The sequence below is a fragment of the Barbus barbus genome (genome assembly GCF_936440315.1).
Source record: "Barbus barbus genome assembly, chromosome: 32".
Classification (NCBI taxonomy): Eukaryota; Metazoa; Chordata; class Actinopteri; order Cypriniformes; family Cyprinidae; genus Barbus; species Barbus barbus.
The window spans coordinates 6752791-6777587 of record NC_136760.1 but is presented as its reverse complement, the minus strand read 5'-3'; the positions used below and the strand labels follow the sequence as shown (position 1 = coordinate 6777587).

At 41.5% G+C, this 24797-nt stretch overlaps 2 protein-coding genes across 2 annotated transcripts in view; one reads left to right on the top strand and one right to left on the bottom strand.

Moving 5' to 3' along the window:
- LOC306852349 (serine/threonine-protein phosphatase CPPED1-like) overlaps nucleotides 1-3738 on the bottom strand; it is a gene marked incomplete at both ends in the record, with an annotated part of 57665 nt that extends 53927 nt beyond the window's left edge. The window contains 2 exons of the mRNA XM_079389093.1: nucleotides 916-1134; nucleotides 3675-3738. Coding sequence (XP_079245219.1) covers nucleotides 916-1134; nucleotides 3675-3738 — 283 coding nt within the window. The remainder of the gene's footprint in view (nucleotides 1-915; nucleotides 1135-3674) is intronic.
- Nucleotides 3739-5536: 1798 nt separating this feature from the next.
- The window catches only part of LOC306851896 (protein shisa-9A), a gene marked incomplete at both ends in the record, with an annotated part of 39643 nt that continues 20382 nt past the window's right edge, over nucleotides 5537-24797 (top strand). Inside the window, 2 exons of the mRNA XM_079388389.1 lie at nucleotides 5537-6054; nucleotides 7204-7310. Coding sequence (XP_079244515.1) covers nucleotides 5537-6054; nucleotides 7204-7310 — 625 coding nt within the window. The remainder of the gene's footprint in view (nucleotides 6055-7203; nucleotides 7311-24797) is intronic.

The window sequence follows — 24797 nt, the reverse complement described above, 5'->3', positions numbered from 1 at the left end:
AATCAATTTGTTTCACTGGAACAATTTAGGACTAGGCTATATCACAGATAGAGGTATTTTGTTATTTTATATTTACTATTAAAGATATGAGCAAATTACAAATAATAAGACAAATACAATACACAAAGATACAAAAGAAATAAAGTGCCTTAAGTTTTTTGGGTTGGTCTATTTAACAGTAGTAATATGCAGGTATGGAAATACTATAGAAATTAAATAATCAAATGTAAAATAAAACACTGCATAGTCTTCACTGTATGAGGAAAATATACATTGAATACAACTACTTAAGGTTTATTTTCTTATGTTATTTGATTCAAAATAACAACATAGACAGCTGCAGGTATATTAAACTGCTGTCATTTTAAGACTGTCCAGATATACGTCCAGCAACAACACCATATAGCAAAATCTCTACTGATACACACTTCATATTGTTGCCAGTATGCTATAAATCAGTGGTCTCAAACTCAATTCCTGGAGGGCTGCAACTCTACACAGTTTAGCTCCAACCAGCTCCAAATCACACCTGCTTGGAAATTTCTAGCGATCCTGAAGACCTTGATTAGCTGAATCAGGTGTGTTTGATTAGGGTTGGAGCTAAACTCTGCAGAGCTGTGGCCCACCAAGAATTGAGTTTGAGACCAATGCTATAAATATATTCTAATACCAACCTGCCCTATTTGGCAAACATACTGCTTAAAATGACTTAAACACCAACAGACTGTGTTTACTATTAATACGTTCACAAGACTGTAGAATAAAGGTTCTTTATTGGCATTGAGAGTTCCATGAAGAACTTTTAACATCCATGGAACCTTTCATTGCACAAAAAATAGGTTCTTCAGATTATTAAAATAGAAATCTATCCTTTAGCATTCCATCGGCACCATTAAAGTGGAACAGATGTCTTACCAGGCATAGCATGGACTAGGTCTCCACACAGGACCAGGAAGCGAGGTCTGGGCTCTAGTTTGTTGATTGCCTGGACTGCCTGATTTGTGAGCTGGACCTCCTCAGTCCACTCATCCCCTCCTGAATCACAGTCACCAATCCTCCAAGCCTTCATCAGGCCAAGCTGGGGGTCCACTGCCTGGATGAAGTAAAAGGGACCGTTCCACTCCTTCTGCTCATCTGGGAAGGACAGGAGAAAATAACCTGAGGCTGACAAACCATCTACTGTAAAAATATCAATTATTAATGCTGTTTTTGTGGAAAATGCATACAATGTGTTGCATATTTAAACATAACATAAGATGCTAACAATCAAACTGTTTAAAATATTTATAAAAATCTTTATCTCAAGTGAGAGAGTCAGTTAAGGGCACAGCTCTAACACCTGGAACGTGTGGAAAAGTTCATCTCGCTTGTCATATAGAAACTTCAGCTGTATATAACACCTTCACAGCAGTTCTTGTGTTATAAGGAAACAAAAACATCAGGAAAAAAGTAAATTTTCACACCTCAGGGTTTACAGCACAAATACAACTCAGAAACAGTTCTTACCCATGAAACTTCCAGCATTAAAACATGGTCAAAATATAAATGAACAAGATACCCCTGCTGGGAACATCATATGAGTCTTGTCTTTGCTTTCCACTATACTCACTTACTTTTTGACAGAGCAGCAAGCCTCAAGAGCTAGAAGAAAAAAAGAGAATTTCTATCTGTTCCTGATCCTGACAGTGCATCCTAGTAGGAAACAAATTTTATGATTCTGATTTATCCTTAGCTACACATTGTCATATGAACAACTAGTAAGTAAACACAAAGATTTATGTCTCACAATTAATTGTAAATTGTATGGTTCACTAAAAAGAAGTGGCCCATAAGAGATGATTGTTGTGGAGTTGGGCAGTACGTTTTTGATTACTAAAAAGAACCAGAAAAAAAAGTCATTTATTGGCAGTTGGACTACACTTCTTGCCCTGTAGATTTCTGATTAAAACACTTAAAAGAATCGGCTCATAAGAATCTTCATTCAGTGGCCAGGTGTATGTTTGTGATTCACTGAAAGAACTGTTTCAAGATTCATTCATTTGGTGACTGGGCTACACTGACTGTGGTGTATGTTTTTTGATTCACTAAAAAGAACTGGCTCATAAGAGTCATTCATTCTGTGGCCAGGCTAGACTGGTTGTGTGGTGTATGCTTTTTGATTTATTAAAAGTTTACCACACCTCATTTCTTAAGGACTACACTGGATGCATAGTATGTTTCCGATTTACTAAAAAGAACTGGCTCATAAAAGTCATTTGTTCAATAATCACACTACAATGTTCAGCACTCTAGAATAGATAGTGGTGTTGCAGCACCATTTAATAAATTACGCAGGAAAGTCTTGTCAGCATATTTCAGCATGGTATTTCATTGGCATTGTGGAAGAATCCATGTGTCAGAATTGTAAACAGAATTCTGAATAAGAATCAGTTCTCGGATACCAAACCTATTGTGTAATTTTATTAAAAAACTTCCAATTCAAAAACACTTTCCAAATGAGCTGCATTTATATTAGTAATGAAGCCCATGATGTTTCAACCTCAGTCCCTAGCAACCATGTTGTTCCAATCGTTTTGTCATTATAACAATATGAATTGTTTGCTATGCTTCAAGCATCTCTTTGGGAAAGCACAAAACCTGGTTAAAATAAATAAATAAAATAAAAACACATGATTTCTGACCAACTCAAAAAGCATTTAAAATGTACCATCTGCTGCCTGGAATCTTGTTTGTTGTCTAACTCTTTCATGTGCAGTCCCCAGAGACTGGAAACTTTTTTCAGGCAACTTTAAACAACATGAGTTGAGAGGAGCAGACAAAGCTCCCATGATAGCCGATAAGTACAAGCCTCTTTCAGCAAGCATAAATCAGAGGGATATCTCAGATGATTCCCAGAGCTTTCAAATACTGCTAACCTAATCATGTCAAGATAAAAGGCTCCTGTGATAAAGCATTAAAATATCAACTCAAATCACAGCATCACTAACAGTCACTGCTGTAGGTTTTTCACACACAAAAAAGGAAAAAAAAGTTGCAGATGTCAACACTGCCAGCGCAAAGCAAAGAATGAGCAAGAAATTAGTCAGAGATGAAGATTAACATAAACAGTCAAGCAGAGGACGCACACAGGGGCACAAAATTATTTTTCTGCTGCATGCATATTCTGCTGATATGTATGTATTTACAAAACTGCCAGATTTTCTTATATCTGCATATTATTGGGCATATAGCATATTGTTCCTGGTTTTGGTTTTAAGGAGATAAGTTTGGTCTTAGATGACCATTTGCCACCCAAATGAAATCAAGGGGTTTTTAATTACTGATTTAACACATTTTAACCTATTTGCTGTAATATAGGCCTATTAGGTTAACTTTGTTTTGTGTACGTCACGTGACATGTCAGTTTCTATCTAAACTACATTGCAACTATCTACAGCTCAATGCCAAAGTGGTTTGTTCATGACATAGCAAATATTTCGCTGTAAAGTCGATAGTGTGTGCTTGTCAAAGACTTGTTGGAATACTACACCAGTCAACGAGTTTACAAAGGACTGGAAACTTAGATTACAAGCAGAGTTCATAAAATACATAAACGGCCTTGAACCAAAACATACTGTCGTAATTCAAAGCGTTACAGCATTATCTATAATGTAGCTAGCCTCAGCTAAGCGTGCCTTCTGTCAGCCCCTTATAACTCCGATCCTTCGCTCGCAGAAAGACACTTTCGTTCACTGCCATTGAAACGCGCACTAACGTTACCTAGTATAGCATACTAAACCGTTCGAACTGTACTTCGTACGTTTCCTTGTCGTGGTTTGTACGTTCGTTGTGAAACCTGACAAAGTCATTACTTAATTTGTGAATCGATGCGTTTGGTGATGTATTAGCAATGTCTGGGAACGTTCAAAGTGGACAACGACAGGCTGACTGAATCAAAAGTCGTCTCTCTAATGCACGAAATATAGGTTGAACGGTTTAGTATCCTATACTAGGTAAAGTTAGTGTAACGCGTTTCAATGTCAGTGGACGAAAGTGTTATATTTTACGATTTGCAAAATTAAAGATGACACTACATTCAAAATGCACAGTAGCCTACTAATATTACACTAGTTTTATAAAAACAAGCATGTAAAAAAACTTCAAGGTAGCCTAAAACAAAATTAAAATCTAAAATAGCCTACAGTAGGGCTGTATATAACTCGATGGGATTTTAATCGGTAGACATCAACGTCGTTCGCGATAAATGTGATATTTGATGATTGACAGTGTTGGCAGTGTCGAATAAATGTTGTTGTTTTTTTCCCAAGTTTTTATAGTTTTCAGTCGTTTTTCTCATGTTTTTCTCAGGTGTTTTGTTTTGTTTTTCCAAACATGCTTATGCATTATGCGCCTATTTGCCATTAAAAAAATAAATATGTAGGCTATGTCCGTGATATAAAAAGCTTGATTATTTCTCACACCATATAGGGAACATTGTATTCTACTTAGCCTACTCTGTGGCTCTCTATCAATTAAAATGGATTGGGATCGGCTGTAAAATAAAATAGACTAAGATAAACAAAATAAAATGCAGAAAGAAAGAAAGAAAGAAAGAAAGAAAGAAAGAAAAAGAAAGAAATCCAAAATCTGTTATAGTCTATGGAATGGCACAGTGGATCTCACTGCTCCCTATTCTACCAGTATACTGATTGTAAAATAATATGTTGTAAAAAGTTATAAAATAAAGCCCTAAATTTTAATCCTTACCTTACTTTTACGAATTTCGCTGATATCCAAACGCATGAAGTGGGTCTCTTCTCGCCAAACTCTTTTCTGTTCACTGAACGAGCAGAAAATGAATTAGTACCATGAACACTTAAATTAGATTATTTTAGAGGCACTGGAGACGCTCGCAAAGGGGTTAGACCCACGCTCTGCGCAAATAAACCACAAATCATTTAGCATTGGTGTTTTCTCATGTATAGTCAAGTGACATTTATCATGGTTTGCAATCTGTACAGGATTGCAGTAGCTATTTTGCAATTATATTTTTTAAGACAGGAGCCTTTAAGGCCTTGGTATTTTACACGCCAAGAAATTATATTCGTTTGCAAATTGCATATTGTAACATAGGTCAGACGGCAACTTTTCTCTGTGGTTCTTTACTACAGAACACTTTTTTATTGTCCAATCCCTCCCATGTCTCCTCCTTCCCTTTACGCACTGTCTCTCCCATTCTCAGCGCGCGCGCTCCACAGTTCTGCCTCAGCTCTCCTGTCATCATCGCAAACAAAGACAGCCTTCAGAGTAGTTGGCGCAGTGGTTTCAGAGCGCTAAAAAGTACTTGAGAATCAACAGAACAATTGGGATTGAGATCAACAGCTGTCAGAGTGGACTTTACAAACATCTGCGGTCTTAATTTACCTCTTTTAAAATGCAAACCTCTCCGAATGGCTTTGTTCACTCGTGTGGATTTATGCCCTGCTGTCAGTGGTAGTACCAAGTCGTTTCTCTGTCTCAGTTTGTCCTCCAAAGGAAGCCTCCAGGAGACTACAAGATGAAATGGACAGTCTTGCTGTTAGAATACTTCTTGGTCAAAGTTCTGGTGCTGTTGTGCAGCGCGGTCGGGGAAGCGCAGCAGCAGCAGCTCGAGGGCTTTATAATGCTCTCTGGATCCAATGGGTCCCGGGATGAGGAGAGCGTTTCTGAACCTCCACATACTGAGGACAGGTGTCGGGGTTACTATGATGTCATGGGACAGTGGGACCCTCCGTTTGTTTGCCAAACTAGCAATTATTTATACTGTTGCGGCACTTGTGGCTTCAGATTTTGCTGCGCTTATAAAAACTCTCGTTTGGACCAGAGCACCTGCAAAAATTACGATACACCAGTATGGCTAACAGGACAGACACCCTATAAGAAAACCCTAGACCCTAGACACGATCCAACCAAGGATAAAACAAACTTGATTGTGTATATAATATGTGGAGTAGTGGCAATCATGGCACTGGTCGGGATATTTACCAAACTTGGACTAGAAAAGGCTCACCGACCTCACAGAGAAAGCATGTCTCGGTAAGTAACTCATAGGTATGATGGCTTGACGAAGTCTTCTTGCTTTGCGTGCTTTGCCCTTGGTTCGTTTTCGTTTTGTTTTTTTTGTAAATATGCTTGCTTATATGGATGTCTTTGATGTTCCACGCGTCTTATGCCATGAGCTCTGCGTTTTTATTCATCTCTGTCGTGTTAAGAGAAGTTAAACTTTTTAAAACGCATCTCGAGATGCCATTACATCGTGCATCTCTTTGTTTTTGAACGTGAGAACGCCCCAGTGTGTGACTGCTAGGGTCGTTCACTCACGGTGCGTTCAAAAAAAATCTCAATGCAACAGATCTCAGATGTTTCGAAATGCGTTTTGTTGTAAAGATTTTATTATTGAACTATACTTTGACAGAGAAAATAAAAGGGAGAAAGAGGGGAAACGCTCACTGAAAAACAGCATGGCAACAGTGAAAGATATCCGTTTGGTGCATGTGTGTAGACCAGCAATTAAAAGCAATTTAAAAACAGCAAAAGGGTGAACATTGTTAACTCCATCCAATAATGGATCTCCAACAAAGAATTTTTTCACTAACCCAATCTTTTGAGTGTTGGTTGTCAAAGCTCTGCATTTATTGTTGTGCCTATTCTTCCCATGCATATTCATGCTTAATTAGAGCAAAAACAATCCCTTGAATCTTCACTAAGCTTTCTAAATTCATGGATGTGTTATGCAAGATTTCTTTTTAAAGGCTTTCTTGAATCGCAGATCTCAAGAGATCCACATGAAAACACGGTTAACTTGCACATGTAAACCACAAGAACTGTACAAACCATTTTAGATATTACATTATATTGCATAACATCCGGTTGTCAGTTTTTTACCCTTTGGTTACTCAGCTTGAATGGTGGAGGTGGAAATCTCTTGTTCCTACTGATTCTGTGGGTCTGATGAGAGCTTCACAGCTACAGTGTGCAGGTTGCTGAAAGAGCAGCTCACAGAAAAACCTGTTCTCTTTGAATCAGCACTCTGGACAGCGACAGCTATAGCACTGAATGAATAGATGTCAGTCTACTGACATTATATCACTTTACACCGTTCTTTGATTTCTAAATAAAGGCCAATTACACAATGCAAGGCAATTCAATGGAATACTAAGCTAACGAATGCTTGTTCTTCAACAGAGCTGTTGCGAGTGTCATGCAAGCAGCCCGTCAGGATCAGCATGAGGAGGCCATCGGAATGCATACACAGCATTATGACACTGTGCAGGCGAGAGCAAACAACATGCGTAAGTTGATTGTAGCCTATACTTCCTCTCTTTTCCCACGAGCTCAGCATAAACTATGCACTACATATATGCTCTTATGAAAATCGCCTGAAACAGTCTAAAAGCATGTTTCTCCTGGCTCGAGTGCTCAATATAGCATAACATCTACACAATACAATGCATTTGTGTGCTGAATTACACATGTAGTTATAAATGATACATATACTATATTAAGTGGTTCTGCACCACTTTTTGATTTTCATAATCTATGCTTAGCATACAGATATGTGTGAGAGAAAGGAGATGCTGTGAGAACAATGCTGTTGTGAAATAATGTCTCAGGTTACGTATGTAACCCCGGTTCCCTGAAGGGAACGAGATGCTGCGTCAACGACGCTACGGGAACGCCTTCAGCGTGACCGCGCTCTGAACTAGAGTGTAATCTGTCCAATGGATGGGCGAGACGTCATAGGCGGGTGACGTCACCGACCGGGAAGCATAAAAGCACGTGCGGTGGAGCCGGCGTTTGCTTCTAGGAATGAAGCAACTGCTCGCAGGGGTGCAGGAAGTATGGCCTCGAGACGCAGCGTCTCGTTCCCTTCAGGGAACCGGGGTTGCATATGTAACCTGAGACGTTCCCTTCCAGGAACTCGAGCTGCATCGACGACGCTACTGGAACGAGATGCCCACGCCACCAGACTTCCAAGTCCCTGCCCTGTGTGTATCCCTCAGGAGCACTACGAGGGCGAAAGAACAGAAGAGCTCGGAGTGGCCCTAAGATCAAGGTCATAGAACCGAACAAAGGTGAGGGGCGAGGACCCACCCTCAGCATTGCAGATATCCTGCATCGAAACCTCTGCCAGAAAGGCCTTGGAGGTCGCCATACTCCTTGGCACATACAATTAAGCTTCTGGTCGGGCTCCCCAAAGGGAGGAGAACTGAAGGCCTGCAGCACGACAGGCCGTGGTATAGAAGAGGGGATCTAGGAAATAACCCGCTCGAGGGTATATAAACGCTTTGGCCAAACCAGGGGCAAAGACGAGATAAGAAGGGGCCATGAAGGGCCTGCAAATCCCCACTCTCTTAAGAGAAGATATCGCCAAAAGGAAGGAAGTCTCAAAGTGAGAATGCGATCAAAAATCTCTTCAAAGGCTCAAATGGAGGTTACAGAGAGCTTCTAAAACCACAGCCAGGTCCCCGGAGGGACACGTTGTACAGGAAACCTCAGCCTCAGCGCACCGTGAAGAAAACATGTAACCAGGGGGTGTCGACCCACTGTAAGGCCACCGAGAAGGGCGTGGTAGGCCGATAAAGCCGCCACATCAACCTTCAGGGTGGAGTGAGTTACCCCTGCTGAGAAACGGGCCTGCAGGTCCTCCAGCACTGTACCAAACGGGCAGTTAACTGGGTCAAAGTGGCGGTCTCCGAACCAAGAAGTGAAAAATTTTCACTTCAGGGCATACAGTTTCCTCGTAGAGGAAGCTCTGGATTGGAATATGGTCTCAGCAACCTCGGTTGAGAGACCGGAAGCTATGAGCTGCGCCCCCTCAGAGGTCACAGCTTCTACACGTAATGCATGCGTCGCCTCGGCAACGTGCGCTGCAACAGCGAGCACTCACTCAAAGGGGGAAGAACCACACACGCGGGCTTCCACGAGCGAGAGCGCTAGATCTGGGGAATGCAGGAGGAGATAGGGCGAACCCGTCTCCAACCCGTTCGCCAGATCCATGTTGCCATCCAGAACTCTCGGGAGCAGAGTGATCGGGGAAAAACGTACAGTTCTGAAACTGCTTGACAGTGAGTGACTGGCCCTCTTTCACTCTCTTGATTGAGGTGAGGATCGACTCGATCCGAGCAGGAGACATACGTGCCTGCATCGTGGTCGAATCCCACACCACGCCTAGATAAGTGGTTCTCTATACTGGAGAAAGCACACTTTCTTGGCGTTCAGTCTCAACCCCTTCATGTGCGCGAGAACGACATCTCGATGAAGAATAGCCACCTGCTCTGATCGAGCTAGAATCAACCAATCGTTGCTGTAAAAGTGCGGGGTGAGAGTGCAAGGCCAATGAGAAGAACCCAATATTGGTAAGCTTTGCCCCCAAAAGCAAACCTCAGGAACCGTGAGAGGGAAGGATGGAGATGTGAAATATGCGTCCTTAGATCTAACGTGACAAACCAGTCCTCGGACTTGGCCTGAGACACGACTGAAGAGTGTAAGCACCCTGAACTTCAGTCACATGACTGAGCGGTTCAACTGACGCAGATCTACCATCCTTCTTTGGAACAATGAAGTACCGGCTGTAGAACCCGGGCTCTCTTCCGTGAGGAGGGACCACCTCGATGGCCTCCTTCCTCAAGAGAGTGTCTACTTCCTGTTCCATGATCAGAGCCTGCTGGGGGCCCACGCACGTGGGAATCACCCCGGTGAAAGGCGGTGGCGGAGCGCCGAACTGAATACAGAGGCCTTTCTCTACAGTACGCAGGACCCAATGAGATCCATTTGGCAGTAGTTTCCACGCTGCCTAAAGGGTCTACCAAGGGAACCAGTCTCTCGAGACTGGCCTCTGATGTACTCAGAGCTGCTGGCACCAGGAGCTCTAGAGACCCCCGCAGGGGTGGCGAGCTTCTCAGCTCCGCTACACTTCGGGGCGGAAGAAACTGAGAACATCGCTCGCTGGAGCCAGCTGCACACTGGAACTCTGGCATGGTTAGCAGACTGGTCTCCTGAGGGCACTGGGGGGGGAGATGGACACTGTATAATGAGGTGTAACCCGCTCTGCCCCAGAGGGGTCTGCCCTCGTAAGTCCTGGCCATAGCACTGCCTCAGCCGAAGCCCCCTAATGAACGACGGTCCTCAGACCCGCGTCATTCCTAGGAAGATCAGGCTGGTAGAACCAGACCCTGCAAGGCAGGACCCAAAGAGACACATTGGCAGTAGTTTCCACGCTGCCTAAATGGTCTACTAAGGGAACCAGTCTCTCGAGACTGGCCTCTGGTATACTCAGAGCTGCTGGCACCAGGAGCTCTAGAGACCCCCGCAGGGGAGGCAAGCTTCTCAGCTCCGCTACACTTCGGGGCGGAAGAGACTGAGAACATTGCTTGCTGGAGCCAGCTGCGCCCTGGAACCCCGGTAGGGTTGGCAGACTGGTCTCCCGAGGGCACTGGGGGAGACGGATACCCGCTCTGCCCCAGAGGGGTCTGCCCTCATAAGCCCGGAGCCTTACGCCCGTAGGGCTTCTTGGCCGAGGACCCCTTAGACTTAAGAACGGTCCGCAGAGCCGGGTTAGCCTTAGAGGTCCCCGACCCAGAGCGTTTGCCACCACGGCCCCACCTCGGTGGGGTACAAGTAGCCACGCTCTGTTTTGTACCTCTCTGAAGAGGGGCTGGCACGCGGCGAGGGCTGCTCCCGCCCAGCAGCCCCCTGAGCTAGAGATAAGCGAGGGAGAAACCGCTGAAACGCCACCGCCTGTATACAGGCCTCTTGGTACCTGTCGACGACGAAAATGACGACATCGCCGAACAGGCCAGAAGGCGCAAGCGGGGCGTGCATGAGGAAGACCCTATCTTCTCCTTCATGTCAGATAGGGTCGACCACAGACAGCGTTTCTAGGGAGCTCAGAGATCAGCTTATATTCCAGTCAAATTGAGCCCCATCCCTCGTCCAGCTCTCTAAGCAGGACGTCAGCTTGGTGCGCCTGTAACACTGCCATGATGTGCAGACACGCATCAGCCTGACCTGCAGCCGCGAGCCTTCAGAGACAACGCCACGCAAGGGGACAGATAGCTCGCGAGCGTCTGTTCCACCTGGGACATCGCTCTGATATGAATGAGAATACATAATACCTCGGCAACGCGTGCAGCAACAGCGAGCTTTCACTCAAAGGGGGAAGAACCGCACACGCGGGCTTCCACGAGCGAGAGCGCTAGATCTGGGGAATGCAGGAGGAGATAGGGCGAACCCGTCTCCAACCCGTTCGCCAGATCCATGTTGCGATCCCCGCAATCTCACTGCTGCTGAGGCACGGCGGCGGGAATGCGAGATGTACAGCGGGGAGAAGCACAATCAGCCCCTTTTCTTTTTTTTTTTTTGAGCTGACTGCGCGCCGTTCTCATTCATAATATGCTTGTGCAAACACTGTTCAGCTCCCTCGAGAGCTGAATCTGCGTGCTCTGCTCTCAAGCAGAACACACACAGACTGCGTGTGTCCCAAGCAATGATATAATGTGTGCAGGGAGGAACACACAGCCCGTAATGCGATCTGCTATCGCCCCAGTGCTTGCACATATTGCTGGAGCCTATTTCAAGTGATTGTGCCTGGACAAACAACACTAAATAAGAATCACAACACAAATCGACAGACAGAGTAGCGGTTGCTGAATGACAAAAAGCAAACGCTGGCTCCACCGCACGTGCTTTTATGCTTCCCGGTCGGTGACGTCACCCGCCTATGACGTCTCGCCCATCCATTGGACAGATTACACTCTAGTTCAGAGCTTGGTCATGCTGAAGGCGTTCCCGTAGCGTCGTCGACGCAGCTCGAGTTCCTGGAAGGGAAGCCTATTTATGGTCACTGCCATGGGTTGCTGCTGCAGTTGTGTGTACGGTATTGTTTAAAACCGCTCGAAATGAATGGCCCTATCATAAATGTTTAAACTCTCATTTGTTGCGATTCTGATTACATCACCCCCTTTGTGGTTATCAACTCCCTAAATATATCTGTGTTGAAATAACACTAAATACAGTGAGAATATCAAAGCCCCCCCTCAGAGGGATCCATTTTGGTTGACACTGAGGATGTGAGTCAGTAGCTGGAGAAATTTCCCTTTCATATAATTGCGAAGATAATGTCACTCTTTCTTCATATGCCATGCATCTCCATCAGAAGTTTTTGAAAACTCAGATTACTTTTATGTTACATTTCTTTATTATGAACAAAGACTAAGAGCAATAATATGTAGATATAACTCAGGAAAATGGTAAGAGCACTAGACTTGTGAGGGTTGTTTGGTTTCAGCAGTAGCACAATCCTTTTTGGTGCTAAATAGAACTCTTTTTTGGTTGCACAAAAATCATGCTTTGAAAGTGCTATACAGAACCTCAATGAAAGAGCCTTTTCATATGAGTCTGGAGGGGTTTTACTTTATTTTTTATTTATCCACCTGTTCTACACTTGCACTGTAGTGCCTTAGATTAAAAAGATGCACTGTAAAAGAAAATAAAAAAGTTTTTAGAAAGAAAATTTTTAACAGTGTGTGGATGATGAAAATTTTGTTTCACATGCAGGCAACCATTACATATGGAATGTCACACCAACCATTAACAAGTTTGATTTATAAATGTAACTATGAAATCAGTATAATGTCAGTTTTGTCCTCTGTTACACAAAAAGACATTTAAAGAGTCGTTTTGGCTAACCCTCTTACTCCCAGATCATGATTCTTGCAGTACTGGCGTTTAATCCATAAACCTGAGTGTAATTACGTGGATTGCTTTTAACCTCTGACCCCAACGATTTATTACACAGTCCACCGAGTTACTCCATATGAGATAATGATTTGAACCGAAATCAAGAGAACAGGACCTAAGAGCAAGTAATTCCTGCGATTATGCAGAGGACCTTAATATGAGAGTTTTCTCAATTGACACCTGAGTGGCAGGTCATAAGACCTTGTAATTAAAACCTACAGATATGTTTTAAAGCTTAAAGATACTTTTTCTGAATAAGTGTAGATAATAATAAAGCCTAAGTCTATTGATAAAGGTTCCTGTCTTTTGAATGCCGTAACACAGAAGATTGTCAAATCTGCTTTATGTGTCATAACAGAAGTTCATACACTCTTAAATGACAGATGTGAGATTATTTCTTTCAACTTGACAGAAAGACTCTGCATGTGCTGTAGGTTAACTGCTGTTATTATTTCGATATGTAAGCCTAGTTAGATTACACAACTGGATTCCCCCCTATCACTCTTATATGTGATACTGAGAATGTTTCAAAGATTTAAGGGCATACAAGATGAAAATATGTTATACATTCCTTATTTGTATTCTTGTCATATTCAGATTCGCTCATGCCCATATGGACTTTGTGGGAAATTATTTTTTCACATAAATCAGTCAAGCAGTAAGTGTATTCTGGAATTCTCATATCTTCATATTCCTCCTCTAAGATGCTGACAATCCAGATGCTCACCCACCGTGTGCTGAATGATCCCATCAAAAAGGTGTAGTACCTCACTGAAAGTGCAAAATTACTAGACCTTTTTTCACAATGATCCAGGATTCTGGAGGATACAGTACTGTGCTCCATTACCGTCACAGCTTGGCATTACGAGAGTACCCGTGGCTTTAAGAAGAAATAGACAAAAAGAAGTATTGAATACAAAATGGCACTTTTTTTGGTCATGGCATGAAATAATCAAGACTTTAGCCCAGTGTTATTTGAATCATTGTACAGTACAGGATGTTAAATTCTGCATGTCAGTGACCTGAATTGAGGAACAAAAGCATTTCCTCCCACAGCGCACTGAGCAACTGAACCTTGCAGATGAAGTGGATCTTTTTCCAATGCCACAGCTAAAACTAATTACCTTAATGGGGTTTCCCAAAAGAAACAGCAGAAATCTATTATGCTGTATTTATTTTAAGCCTTATGCCAACACAAACACCTGAAACAAAGATCTGCTTGCAAATACGCAGGTGTTAAAGACACATCTGCAGGTGCTGTATGGATTTAAAAGATCAGCGAGAGTAAAACCAGTCTGTTGACCTTAATAAACTCACTGTAACTTAATACAAAAAACAAAAAGTGCAGAAAACAGAATGGATTTCTGCTCACCTATTGTATTCTTCATCTGTGTGATTATTCTTGCCGTCAGCACTATATACTTGCAATAAGTCAATTTACAGCAAATTGCCCTAGTTAATTGCTAGTTCAAGCATGTCTTTGTGCTAGGATTCTCTCATTGCAATAAATCTGACGATTTGTTGTGTAGAGGCATGTTAACTTTTAAGCCTTCAAATAGATCTCTAACTTTTAACTTCAAGCCGACTTTATTTTGATAAAAGCCAAAGACTTGGCCTATCTAAAAATGATACTGAAATCTTTTTTTATATATGACAGGGCGATTCATCATCAAATGATATGTGCACTCTTTGAAATGCTATTATTAAATATTGTTGTGCGAGAATGTCATTAACACACTTTAAAATGCTGCCACACATATGCTAGTGTGTTAATAAAGCTAAAACTTTCATTGAGACGGGGGTAGCTGCAGACTGGAGCAATGGGCGTGCTGAAATGAGGCGTTCAGAAAGGTGAATCAGTACAACAAAATCTACCCCTAACCCTACCCCCACACCCTGACAGACAGCTTTGTCGACCAATCATTAAGACCTTTCTCCACGCCCCTACCTTTTGGCACGCCCTAACCTTTCGCCACGCCCATTGCTCAAGCCTGCAGTTATCCCCAAGTAGTAAGGCAATAAGTGAGTCAGTGAATAATTTATTCAACTGATTCATTAAAATGTCTTATTCAGTTGGGAATGGAACAGCTACTCTGTTGCTCAGAGACAGTGTTATTTTAGTTTAATTTATATACTATTAAATTTTTTTGTAATATTTTTAAATTAGCTTTTATTTTTATATTTGAATTTTATTTAATTTGTTGTATTTTTTTGTATACACAAAATTAATTGATAATATAATTAACCATTAAAATTGCAATTATATTATAAGCCATTTTCTTCACTTTTTTGCAATCTTTTTCATCCTTTTCATTCTCTGGACTGATGTAAGTATTGGCTATGTGTAAGTAAAAGAGCATGTCCAACGTATCAGCCCCCCACCTGAGGCACCATCCCATCCCATTTACTGGGCACGGTTCACGCTCCTTGAGGCAAGCAGCATATTTTTGTTGGCTCAGTGACCGTAGCCACCATTGCTGCAATGCTACAATGGCAGAAACCCCCCACCGGGATTGCATTGAGGTCAGCATAGTCTCCCCACGCTCAGAGAGCTCCACTAAGGAGAACTGGCTCTGATTTCACACCCAGAGGACAGGCTGGCAGCCTATTTCTTCCAGCACATTGGGGGAAGAGGGACATGTGGCCATCTGATGTGCGTCACTGAAACGGGGCTCGAACAGGTCTGCTACTTGATGCCAATGCTAATTTTACTTCACATGCAGAACTACGGTGCCCATTGTCACAAGAAATTACAAACTTTGATGCTCCAATCCTAATATAAAAAATATAAAAAATTAAAGAAGAATAAATGTGAGATTTAATTCTTGCATTATAAAAATAGATACTTTTTTTGCAAGAGAAAATAGAAAAGGAAAATGGGTCTATTGTGATGTATAAAGCACAGCTCACACAGAAGTCAGTTACAAATCAAGCAGATGTCTGTTGGACAACGCAACAAATGCGTGACCAACTGAGACCAAAATCTGAAATCTTTCGCCCTGATGTTAAATTCCCGATTGCATGGATCGTAAATAACTATCTTTTTGCCAGTGAAAAATCAGCGCTTCTCTCAGATAGTGTCTTTGGTAATTAAAAACAGCGTTACTCATGTGAATAAGCACCATTTTGCCTCAGATTTTCGGCTTTTTCGACGATCTCCATTAACTGTTGTAGAGTGAAAATCAGGGCTAAAATCGTGCAGTGCGTGGGCGGCATAAGGTGGTCTAAATGGAAAGTATTGCTCACAATACTACATTTTAGAATAATCCTCTTCTATGACCAGCATATTTTTCATTTCTGTATTAAAATTCATATTGATTTGGCTCTGATTTCACACCCAGAGGACAGCTGTATGGCCAAATGGTTATAGAGTAAGCTTGTAACCCAAAGATTGTGGGTTTGAGTCTTGGTGCCGACTGGGATTGTAGATGGATACAAAAGAAATTTTGGTGGAGGGGGGAGGCAAAATCTTAAATTTCAAAAAAAAAAACTGGATTAATGCTTATTCCTTATCTGCTTATTAATCATCACTACCATATTTGGAATTTTTGTGGTGCTACCAACATGGAGAAACATAAATTGTCAAGTGGTGTAAAATCTGAGTGGATTTTAAAACACAAAGCATCATACAGTTGTCGACTTTGTAAATGGTTGCAGAGAAAACCTGGGTATCTAAACAACTGAGGATTACACATTTCAAGTCATTCAGAACGTAATAAACTCATGCAGAAACATGGACCTTACTGCTAGGAGATGCAGGACAAATTAAAACAATGTTCTAAAATCTATTAAAATATCAAACATGTTTGATATCCTCTGACTGAATAGAATAATTGTCTGAAGAACTACGCCTATCATACACCACACGTTTTTCTGCAAAATGTGTCAACGCAGACTACCTAATATCTGCAGAATGGTTTTAAATTTTGACAAAATATATATTTATTTTTTTATATATTTAAAAAATGTGTTCATTTAAATTGTTTTAAAATGTTTGAAAGACTAAAGACATGCATATTATGCTTCTTCAAAATGACATAAAAGTTATTCAAAGCCATATAAAATCAGCTTACACACAAGCGGTACATTTCTACTTGGCACAACGTTTTTTCTTATTTTTAATCCTGGTGTGGATATTCTTATTCATATTCACATCTAAATGCAAATGTACCGTTTCGGTATCGCAATACACTCGATATCTAAAACGTCAGTATCTAAAAACGCAATAAACATGTATTGTGCATTACACCAAAAGCTTATCAGTTACTTAGTGGCTTATGAACACCTCAAGAATTTGATTTGATGATCCCGAAGGCTTTTGTGAAGGGCAGATTTAAAGAAGTGAAGACGGATGGACAGGAAGGAAAGCAGTCCGAATGCTATTGATCTACACACTGGTCAAGCAAAGCTGGAGAAAAACACTTTTGCTTTTTCACTTTACTGCACCATAGCCATTGACGAGATGTCCATCTGCCTAGAAAAAACCCACTCCTGTTTCAAACTGATAGCTGCCACTGTTTAGGACAGATAACACACACATGGAAGATGCTGAAATGACACCAAAGAGAATTGAATTCTGCTGTTACAGAACATTTTTTAATCAAAAACCCACATGGGTTGACAGCAGCTCCATTGGAAAGGGTTTTCCCCTGTTAGCGCCTATTGAGCCGCATCAATCCCAGGCTGCCTTTGTCACCTACAGTATATATGTCATTAATGTATGCATTGATTTGAATCCTTCCTTGTGGCTCTCCTGACGGGCTCTGTTGTCATGGTGGACACGCTCATGCTAGCACAAAAACACACAGCCCCCAATCCTTAGATCAACACACCACTGCCCAAAAACGATGCATAATTCATTTCATGTAGCGCGCAGCAGCAAGGGGAAATGACAGATTAATGTATTTTCTGCAGAACATTTAGCAACTCCAGACTGTTTATCATTTGACATGACAGAAACGGGAATCATTTCTATCCTCTGTCTGCTCAGCTTCAGCTTTAAGTGGACAGCCAGCTTTCATTATCATGGTAGAGACCCTAACGACTAATCAGCTCCCCGAGAGGGCAAAGGGAGATCCAAATGCAGTTTTGCAGGCAAAATTAAGTTAAGATAAATTGAATGTGCTTGTTTAATGCAGTGAACATGGATGAGTGCCACGCCATCAAACGCCACAGTGAAAACAAGTATGTTTATGATTGAATTCTCCCTCATTAAATGTAATTCCAGACAGCAGGGGCAGGACCCAGGTTGGAATTTATAATGAGCAACCGAGACATGCTTGCAATGTTATTCCAATATTATAGTGATGGCAAATTTCCCCCGAAGGCAATGACTGGCATTAATTGTAAAACAGGTGTTAAGGTGGATGGATCTGATGATCGCTGGTTTGAAACAGTGCTGTTAATAAGTTCCTGTGGGTAGGTGTGTGCGAGAGAGAGAGAGAGAGAGAGATCGGAGACCCACAGCCGTCTCACGAACATAATAAGTTAAACAAAGTTCATTATAGCTGCATCATTATGCATTCAATCAGTATAAATTCAATCAGACTTTCAACTAGTTTTGCTTCAGGGCCCATATTTTAAAATTGGGCACTGAAAGTATTACAGCTGTGCGAAAGTAAATATAAAAATTCACTTAAAATGAAATACTGTAACGGCACTGGTCGGACACAGAAGGTAAGTTAAATCACACAGAGTTCATTAACGAAGTGAGCAGCACACAGGAGCAGTGAAGAGTCTTCAGACTTGGTGAGTATCAATCCGTGAGATAAATGTCCCAGTAACAGTTCGTCTCTCTATCTTGACAGATCCAGTAGAGCAGCAGCATCAAAGTGACACACACACTAAATAATAACAGGTAAGTATACACTGGTAGCTATACTCCGCTTCAAGCTGCACAGAGACGGTCCAGGTAGCAATCCCAACAGACTTTGTAGTGCCGTAACGTCACTTCAAGATCGGACAATGAAGTGAACTGAGGGAAGTGCTTTTATGAGCATGGCGATTGGAGATTTATGAGGTGCAGGTGATGATTGAAGACAAACAGGTGACAGTGATGAGTGACGGGGAAGACGGGCCATTCTGTGACATTACCTCCCCCTCCCGGACGGCGCGTCCCGCGACGTAACAACAATACCGGGGAGGGGGGGGGGGGGGGCGCCCTGGATGTCAGAGGAGGACCTAGACCTAGGAAGGTCATCCAGGGCGGATCAGGAGGTTCGGGAGACCATGGCGGATCAGGAGACTCGGGGAGCCATGGCGGGACAGGAGGCTCGGGCAGCCATGGCGGGACAGGAGGCTCGGGCAGCCATGGCGGATCTGGGAGCTTGGGCAGCCATGGCCATATTTTTTGGGAAGCCCAAAGGGAATCATGAGGCCATGAGGATTGAGCCATAGTGGCCCTGACCAATGTCCCTAGCAAGGCCACTATGGCTACCGGGATTACAGGTATATAGCCCCCCCCCAAAATTTCTTTGGGAATGTTCCCCACAAGGGGTCTCACTGGAGGAGCGGGCTCTAGGGGGCGCTCTGGAGGAGCGGGCACTTGAGGGCGCTCTGGAGGAGCGGAGCTGGACAGAACCAGCGGAGACGGACAGAACCAGCGGAGACGAAGGAGAGCTGGACGCAGGAGGACGCTCTTGTAGCGCGGACACCTGACGGCTGGGCGGGACCAGCGGGACTTCAGGACGGCTGGGCGGGACCAGCGGGAACTCAGGACGGCGCAGACGGGACCAACGGGAACTCAGGACGGCGCAGACGGGAAGCAGGCAATGGAAGGCACTGGCACTAGAGGGCGCTTGCGAGGAGCAGGCACTGGAAGGCACTGATGAGAAGAAGACATTGGAGAAAGAACGGGAGCCGAGAAGAACTCCGGGGGAAGAGCCTCATCCATTAGCCCCTCGTTCTGAGTTGGCGGAGCCTGACTGTTTGTGGGCTGTGGAATCATCCCCATCTCCAACAGCGCAATGTTCATTGCCGGTTGCGGCGGATTCCTCATCGCCGCTGACGGAACATACTTCGCCGCGGGCGGAGGAAGCAGGTGAATTTGCAACGACCCTCCGTTGCGGGGAACCAAAACCAGCCGCCTCCTCATTTTCGGTTAGGGTCCGATCTTCTGTAACGGCACTGGTCGGACACAGAAGGCAAGTTAAATCACACAGAGTTTATTAACGAAGTGAGCAGCACACAGGAGCAGTGAAGAGTCTTCAGACTTGGTGAGTATCAAGCCGTGAGATAAACGTGAGGTAAATGTCCCAGTAACAGTTCATCTCTCTATCTTGACAGATCCAGTAGAGCGGCAGCATCAAAGTGGCAGAGACAAACGAGCGCACACACAGGACACCAGGAACGGGAGAAGAGGATGACTGGAGGATGACAAGACAGAAGGTAAATAATAACAGGTAAATAATAACAGGTAAGTATACACTGGTAGCTATACTCAGCTTCAAGCTGCGCAGAGACGGTCCAGGTAGCAATCCCAACAGACTTTGTAGTGCTGTAACGTCACTTCAAGATCGGACAATGAAGTGAACTGAGGGAAGTGCTTTTATGAGCATGGTGATTGGAGATTGATGAGGTGCAGGTGCGGGTGATGATTGAAGACAAACAGGTGACAGTGATGAGTGACGGGGAAGACGGGCCATTCTGTGACAAATATACACCACTGTTCAAAAGTTTTGGGTCACTAAGTTGAGTAAGGATGGATTAAATTGATCAAAAGTGACTGTAAATCACTTTGTATCATGTTACAAAAGATTTTTATTTAATAATCATGTTGTTCTTTTGAACATTTTATTCATAAGAGAATGCTGAACAAAAATATCAAGGTTTCTAAACCAAATTTAAGCAGCACAGCTGTTTTCAATAATAAGAAATATTTTTGAGCATGAAATCAGCATATTATAATGATTTCTGAAGGATCATGTGACACTGAAGACTGGAGTAATGGCTGCTGAAAATTCAGTTTTGCATCACAGGAACAAATTAAATTTTAAAATAAAATTCTAATAGAAATCAGTTATTTTAAATTGTAATAATATTTCACAATATTACTGTTTTACTCTATTTTTATCAAATAAATGCAGCTTTGGTGAGCATAAGAGATTGCAAAAACATTTTCAAAATATCTTACCGATCCCAAACTTACAATTTTGTAAATGCAAAAAAAGCAACAATTTATCTGTGAACCCATTTATTGTCTTAATCAATTGTTTCTCTTTACATGCATTTTGATCTTGTTTTTCCAAGGATGAGAGCATGATAGGCAACTCATTTGGCTGCTTTTGCCAAGTGACAAATTAATTTGTGCCAAAATACTGCTGCCGAGTTTGATTGGACACACAGCCTTTGATACTAAAAACAACTGATATGTGTAGTATTTTGTTTTCCTTTTTAAAAGCTCATTTATTTTGCTGTCATAACTATTTATGTTGAATTTTGCATTGCTTTCAGAACAGACCTGCGATCAGGGTCGAGTCTCTGTCCACTATTGGTTAGAATATCCCCTAAGTTATTGTGCTTGTTTCCTGCCCTACTTCTTTTTAAAAACACCAAAAGGGAATAAAGAATATCAAAAGAAAATGAAGAGCATGCGAACATAACATGCCATGTCCAGTTTTTGGGTTGAGACTCTCCACTGGTATAACTTATCTCAGCAAACAAAGTTAAGCCTAAACTATATGTTTTTTTCCCAACACAAGGTCACATGACATATCAATATAACATTTTTTTAATATATGCAATTAACAGATGATTTTTGTAAAGCTATTTCTGACATCACAATCGTGTTTCACTGTAATCCTGCTGTGATGTATGATATTCATCAGCTTCTCATCTCTTGAACTCTCATGTTCTCGTGCTCTCCATTGGCAAAAGAGCTTCAAACTTTGCTCAAAGGGATATTGAGGTTCCATATGAGATTACCTTTTACAAGGATTTTTCACCCTTGGAAGAACAGCTGCTTTACACCTGCTATCCAATGAATAAAAATGCAATGTGGAAATACTGCCTGGTTTTTCAAACTTTATGATGCAACAGACTGCCTCATGATGATCCCTATATATATATTTTTATATAAAAAGACTCATTTATACAGTAATATATATATATATATATATATATATATATATATATATAAAATAAAAGTTTTTGTTTTCATAATATATGTGTGTACTGTGTATATTTATTATGTATATATAAATACACACACATACAGTATGTATTTTGAAAATATTTATATGTATTTACATGTATATATTTATATGAATATAATTTATGCTATATTTAAATCTATTTAATATATATACATAAAATATTAAATAGATTTTTATTAAATAAAAATTTTCTGAAATATATACATGCATGTGTGTGTATTTATATATACATAATAAATATACACAGTACACACACATATATTATGTAAACAAAAACTTTTATTTTGGATGCGATTAATCATGATTAATCGTTTGACAGCACTAATAATATATTAATCTCATTCAAAATAATATAAAATATTAGTTTTAATTGACCAAATTAGTGACTGCAGGAGGACTTGAACTTTCCTGCATAGTCACTCGCAGGCCCCTAGTCCAGTTTAAAAAAAACTAGGCAGTAGTTTAAACCAGTGAAAGTCATTTTTAAGAGTAAGATCAGTTAGAAATATCACCTTACAACAATTGTCTAAATTTACTCTTAGTGTACATTGCAAAGATAAAGTTAACAGAACTTTCTTAATATCTGACATGCAGTCGTTTATTTCACGCTCAATTTGTTTTATGTTTCAGAATATTTTCTGCTAAATTCATTCTTTATCACATTCAAATTGTCATGTTTCTGGTTTCCCAAACACCTGAAGATAAATGCAAAATTTGACTTACTTAACAATAGCCTTATATGACCTCACATCCTCAGTCGTACCCAAAGCATGCAACAAAAGAGCCAAAACATTGGTGTCACAGCAAGGGCAATGAGTGCCTCACAGGCAACGTTACTTGACATCTGGCAATCACTGTGCTTCCCTCTTCCTGCCATGGCTGCATTTTGCTAATGTCAAGAGCAAGAGGGATACACGCAGAGAATAGTCCTCTCTGATTTGTAGAAGATATCACTTGCAAGCTCAGATGCCCTTCTGCCGCTTCCATCCCAGAGGGATGTGCAGCCCCCGAAATACCCTCCTGCATCTTTAATGAGAAACTAGAACGGTATCTTATAGTCACATTGTTGACTTGTTCTCAGTCTATGTGCTTTGTGATAACCTTGACATATTGAACCTCAAAACACTCTGAGGAGTCTGGGGATTTTCAGACAGATGCAGACGCAGCGGATGGTTACACAAAGATAAATCATAGTAAATGTATTAATAGTAATAAATGGGGGTATCAAACAGATGGCATAGGTTTGATTGACAGACAGATGGCAAAGCAGATGCAAATCCGTTTTTCTCCACCAGCAGAAATCTCAAAATCTTCTAATTTTTGTGGTTTTCGCTCTGGTCTAGCAATGTAAACAAGATCCTGGGTCGAATTCACTGTTGCGTCACTTTTGCTTCACTTACGGTATTTCAGTGCAACAGAGTTTAACCAATCATTAAATACTCTGCACTATTAAATAGTGCTGTGGTGTGAGTATTTAAATTGAAAAACTGTCATTCTATTCAGCAGAAAACAAAACTCACGCTTTCTATGTAAATTAAGCATAAGATTGCATCTTATTCACAAAATTTGCCCGATGCGATAAACGTCAGTTATGCCCACAGATGGCAGAGTAAGGGATATTTGTGTACATTAATTGAGAATGCCTTTTAAATTATGATTTACTGAACTGAAGAGGATGCAGAATTACCATTCAAATTTAAATGTAAGGAAAAGCATTTAAAATAAACTAAAATTCAATTAAACTAAAATAAATCATTCAATTGAATGCTGACAAAAGCTTGTTTGAAAGTTTTTAAAAACATTTTAAAATATGCAGATATAAATTTGTGAAAGACTCATTGCTGCAGGTAAAGATTTTATCCAAAACAGTATTAAAAAAAGAGTATCAAAATATGGACACGATTTCAATGGGGTGGGCTTGCGCCCCAGCATAATGAAAGGCTAGAGAGGTAGACAGACAGACAGACAGACAGACAGACAGACAGACAGACAGACAGACAGACAGACAGATAGATAGATAGATAGATAGATAGATAGATAGATAGATAGATAGATAGATAGATAGATAGATAGATAGATAGATAGATAGATAGATAGATAGATAGATAGATAGATCCCCTACCTCTGTGAGTCTCATTTAACATCACGTTTATCACAAAACCCCAAATCAAAGGTGGAAGGGCGATCAAATCCACCCATCGTGCATCTAACAAGAACTGATAGATCTCTCCAATCAAACTGGTGACATTTTACGAATCAGCAGCTGCAGTGAACATAGGGTACGTATACAACATGTCTGCTGTCCCATTCAGTTGATGGCTATCCTCTTGATTCAAGTGTTTCCTGGAGAGTGGAGAAATTTTGACTTTTCTCATCAGAAATTGCATAGCAGAAGCTGACAAACGAAAGTGTAATCATTTTCTTTAATATCCTCAGGCCTATTATAACAGCGCTGTCCATCAGTGTAAAGTCTGGCGGTGTTTATCTGCTGTTTTAGACACACAAGAGGCTGTTGACCCAGATACGTGAAGGAAAACACCCATGCATAACTTAAGGTGCTACATCTAATAAAAGCTTATTTTTCAGGCCAATAAAGTATTAAGGGTGCTGGAACGAGACAGGGTGACATGACTGAGGCGAACGCTGTTCTGCAAACCTTTGCATTCTTACAAAAAAGACGGGCGATTTTCAAGGGGATTTAGTTAGCTGAATGATATTTGGGTGGTTCTTTATCTGACTCAGTGGAGCATTTAGACTATCAGTGGTGTTCAGGTGGTGCCTGGATCTTTCCTTACATACTGTAATATGAGGAGTCGTTTTTCAAACCTGTAATACATCACCTTCAGAACCAACGTCCATTACGTGGCCTTGAACATACAGAATGTA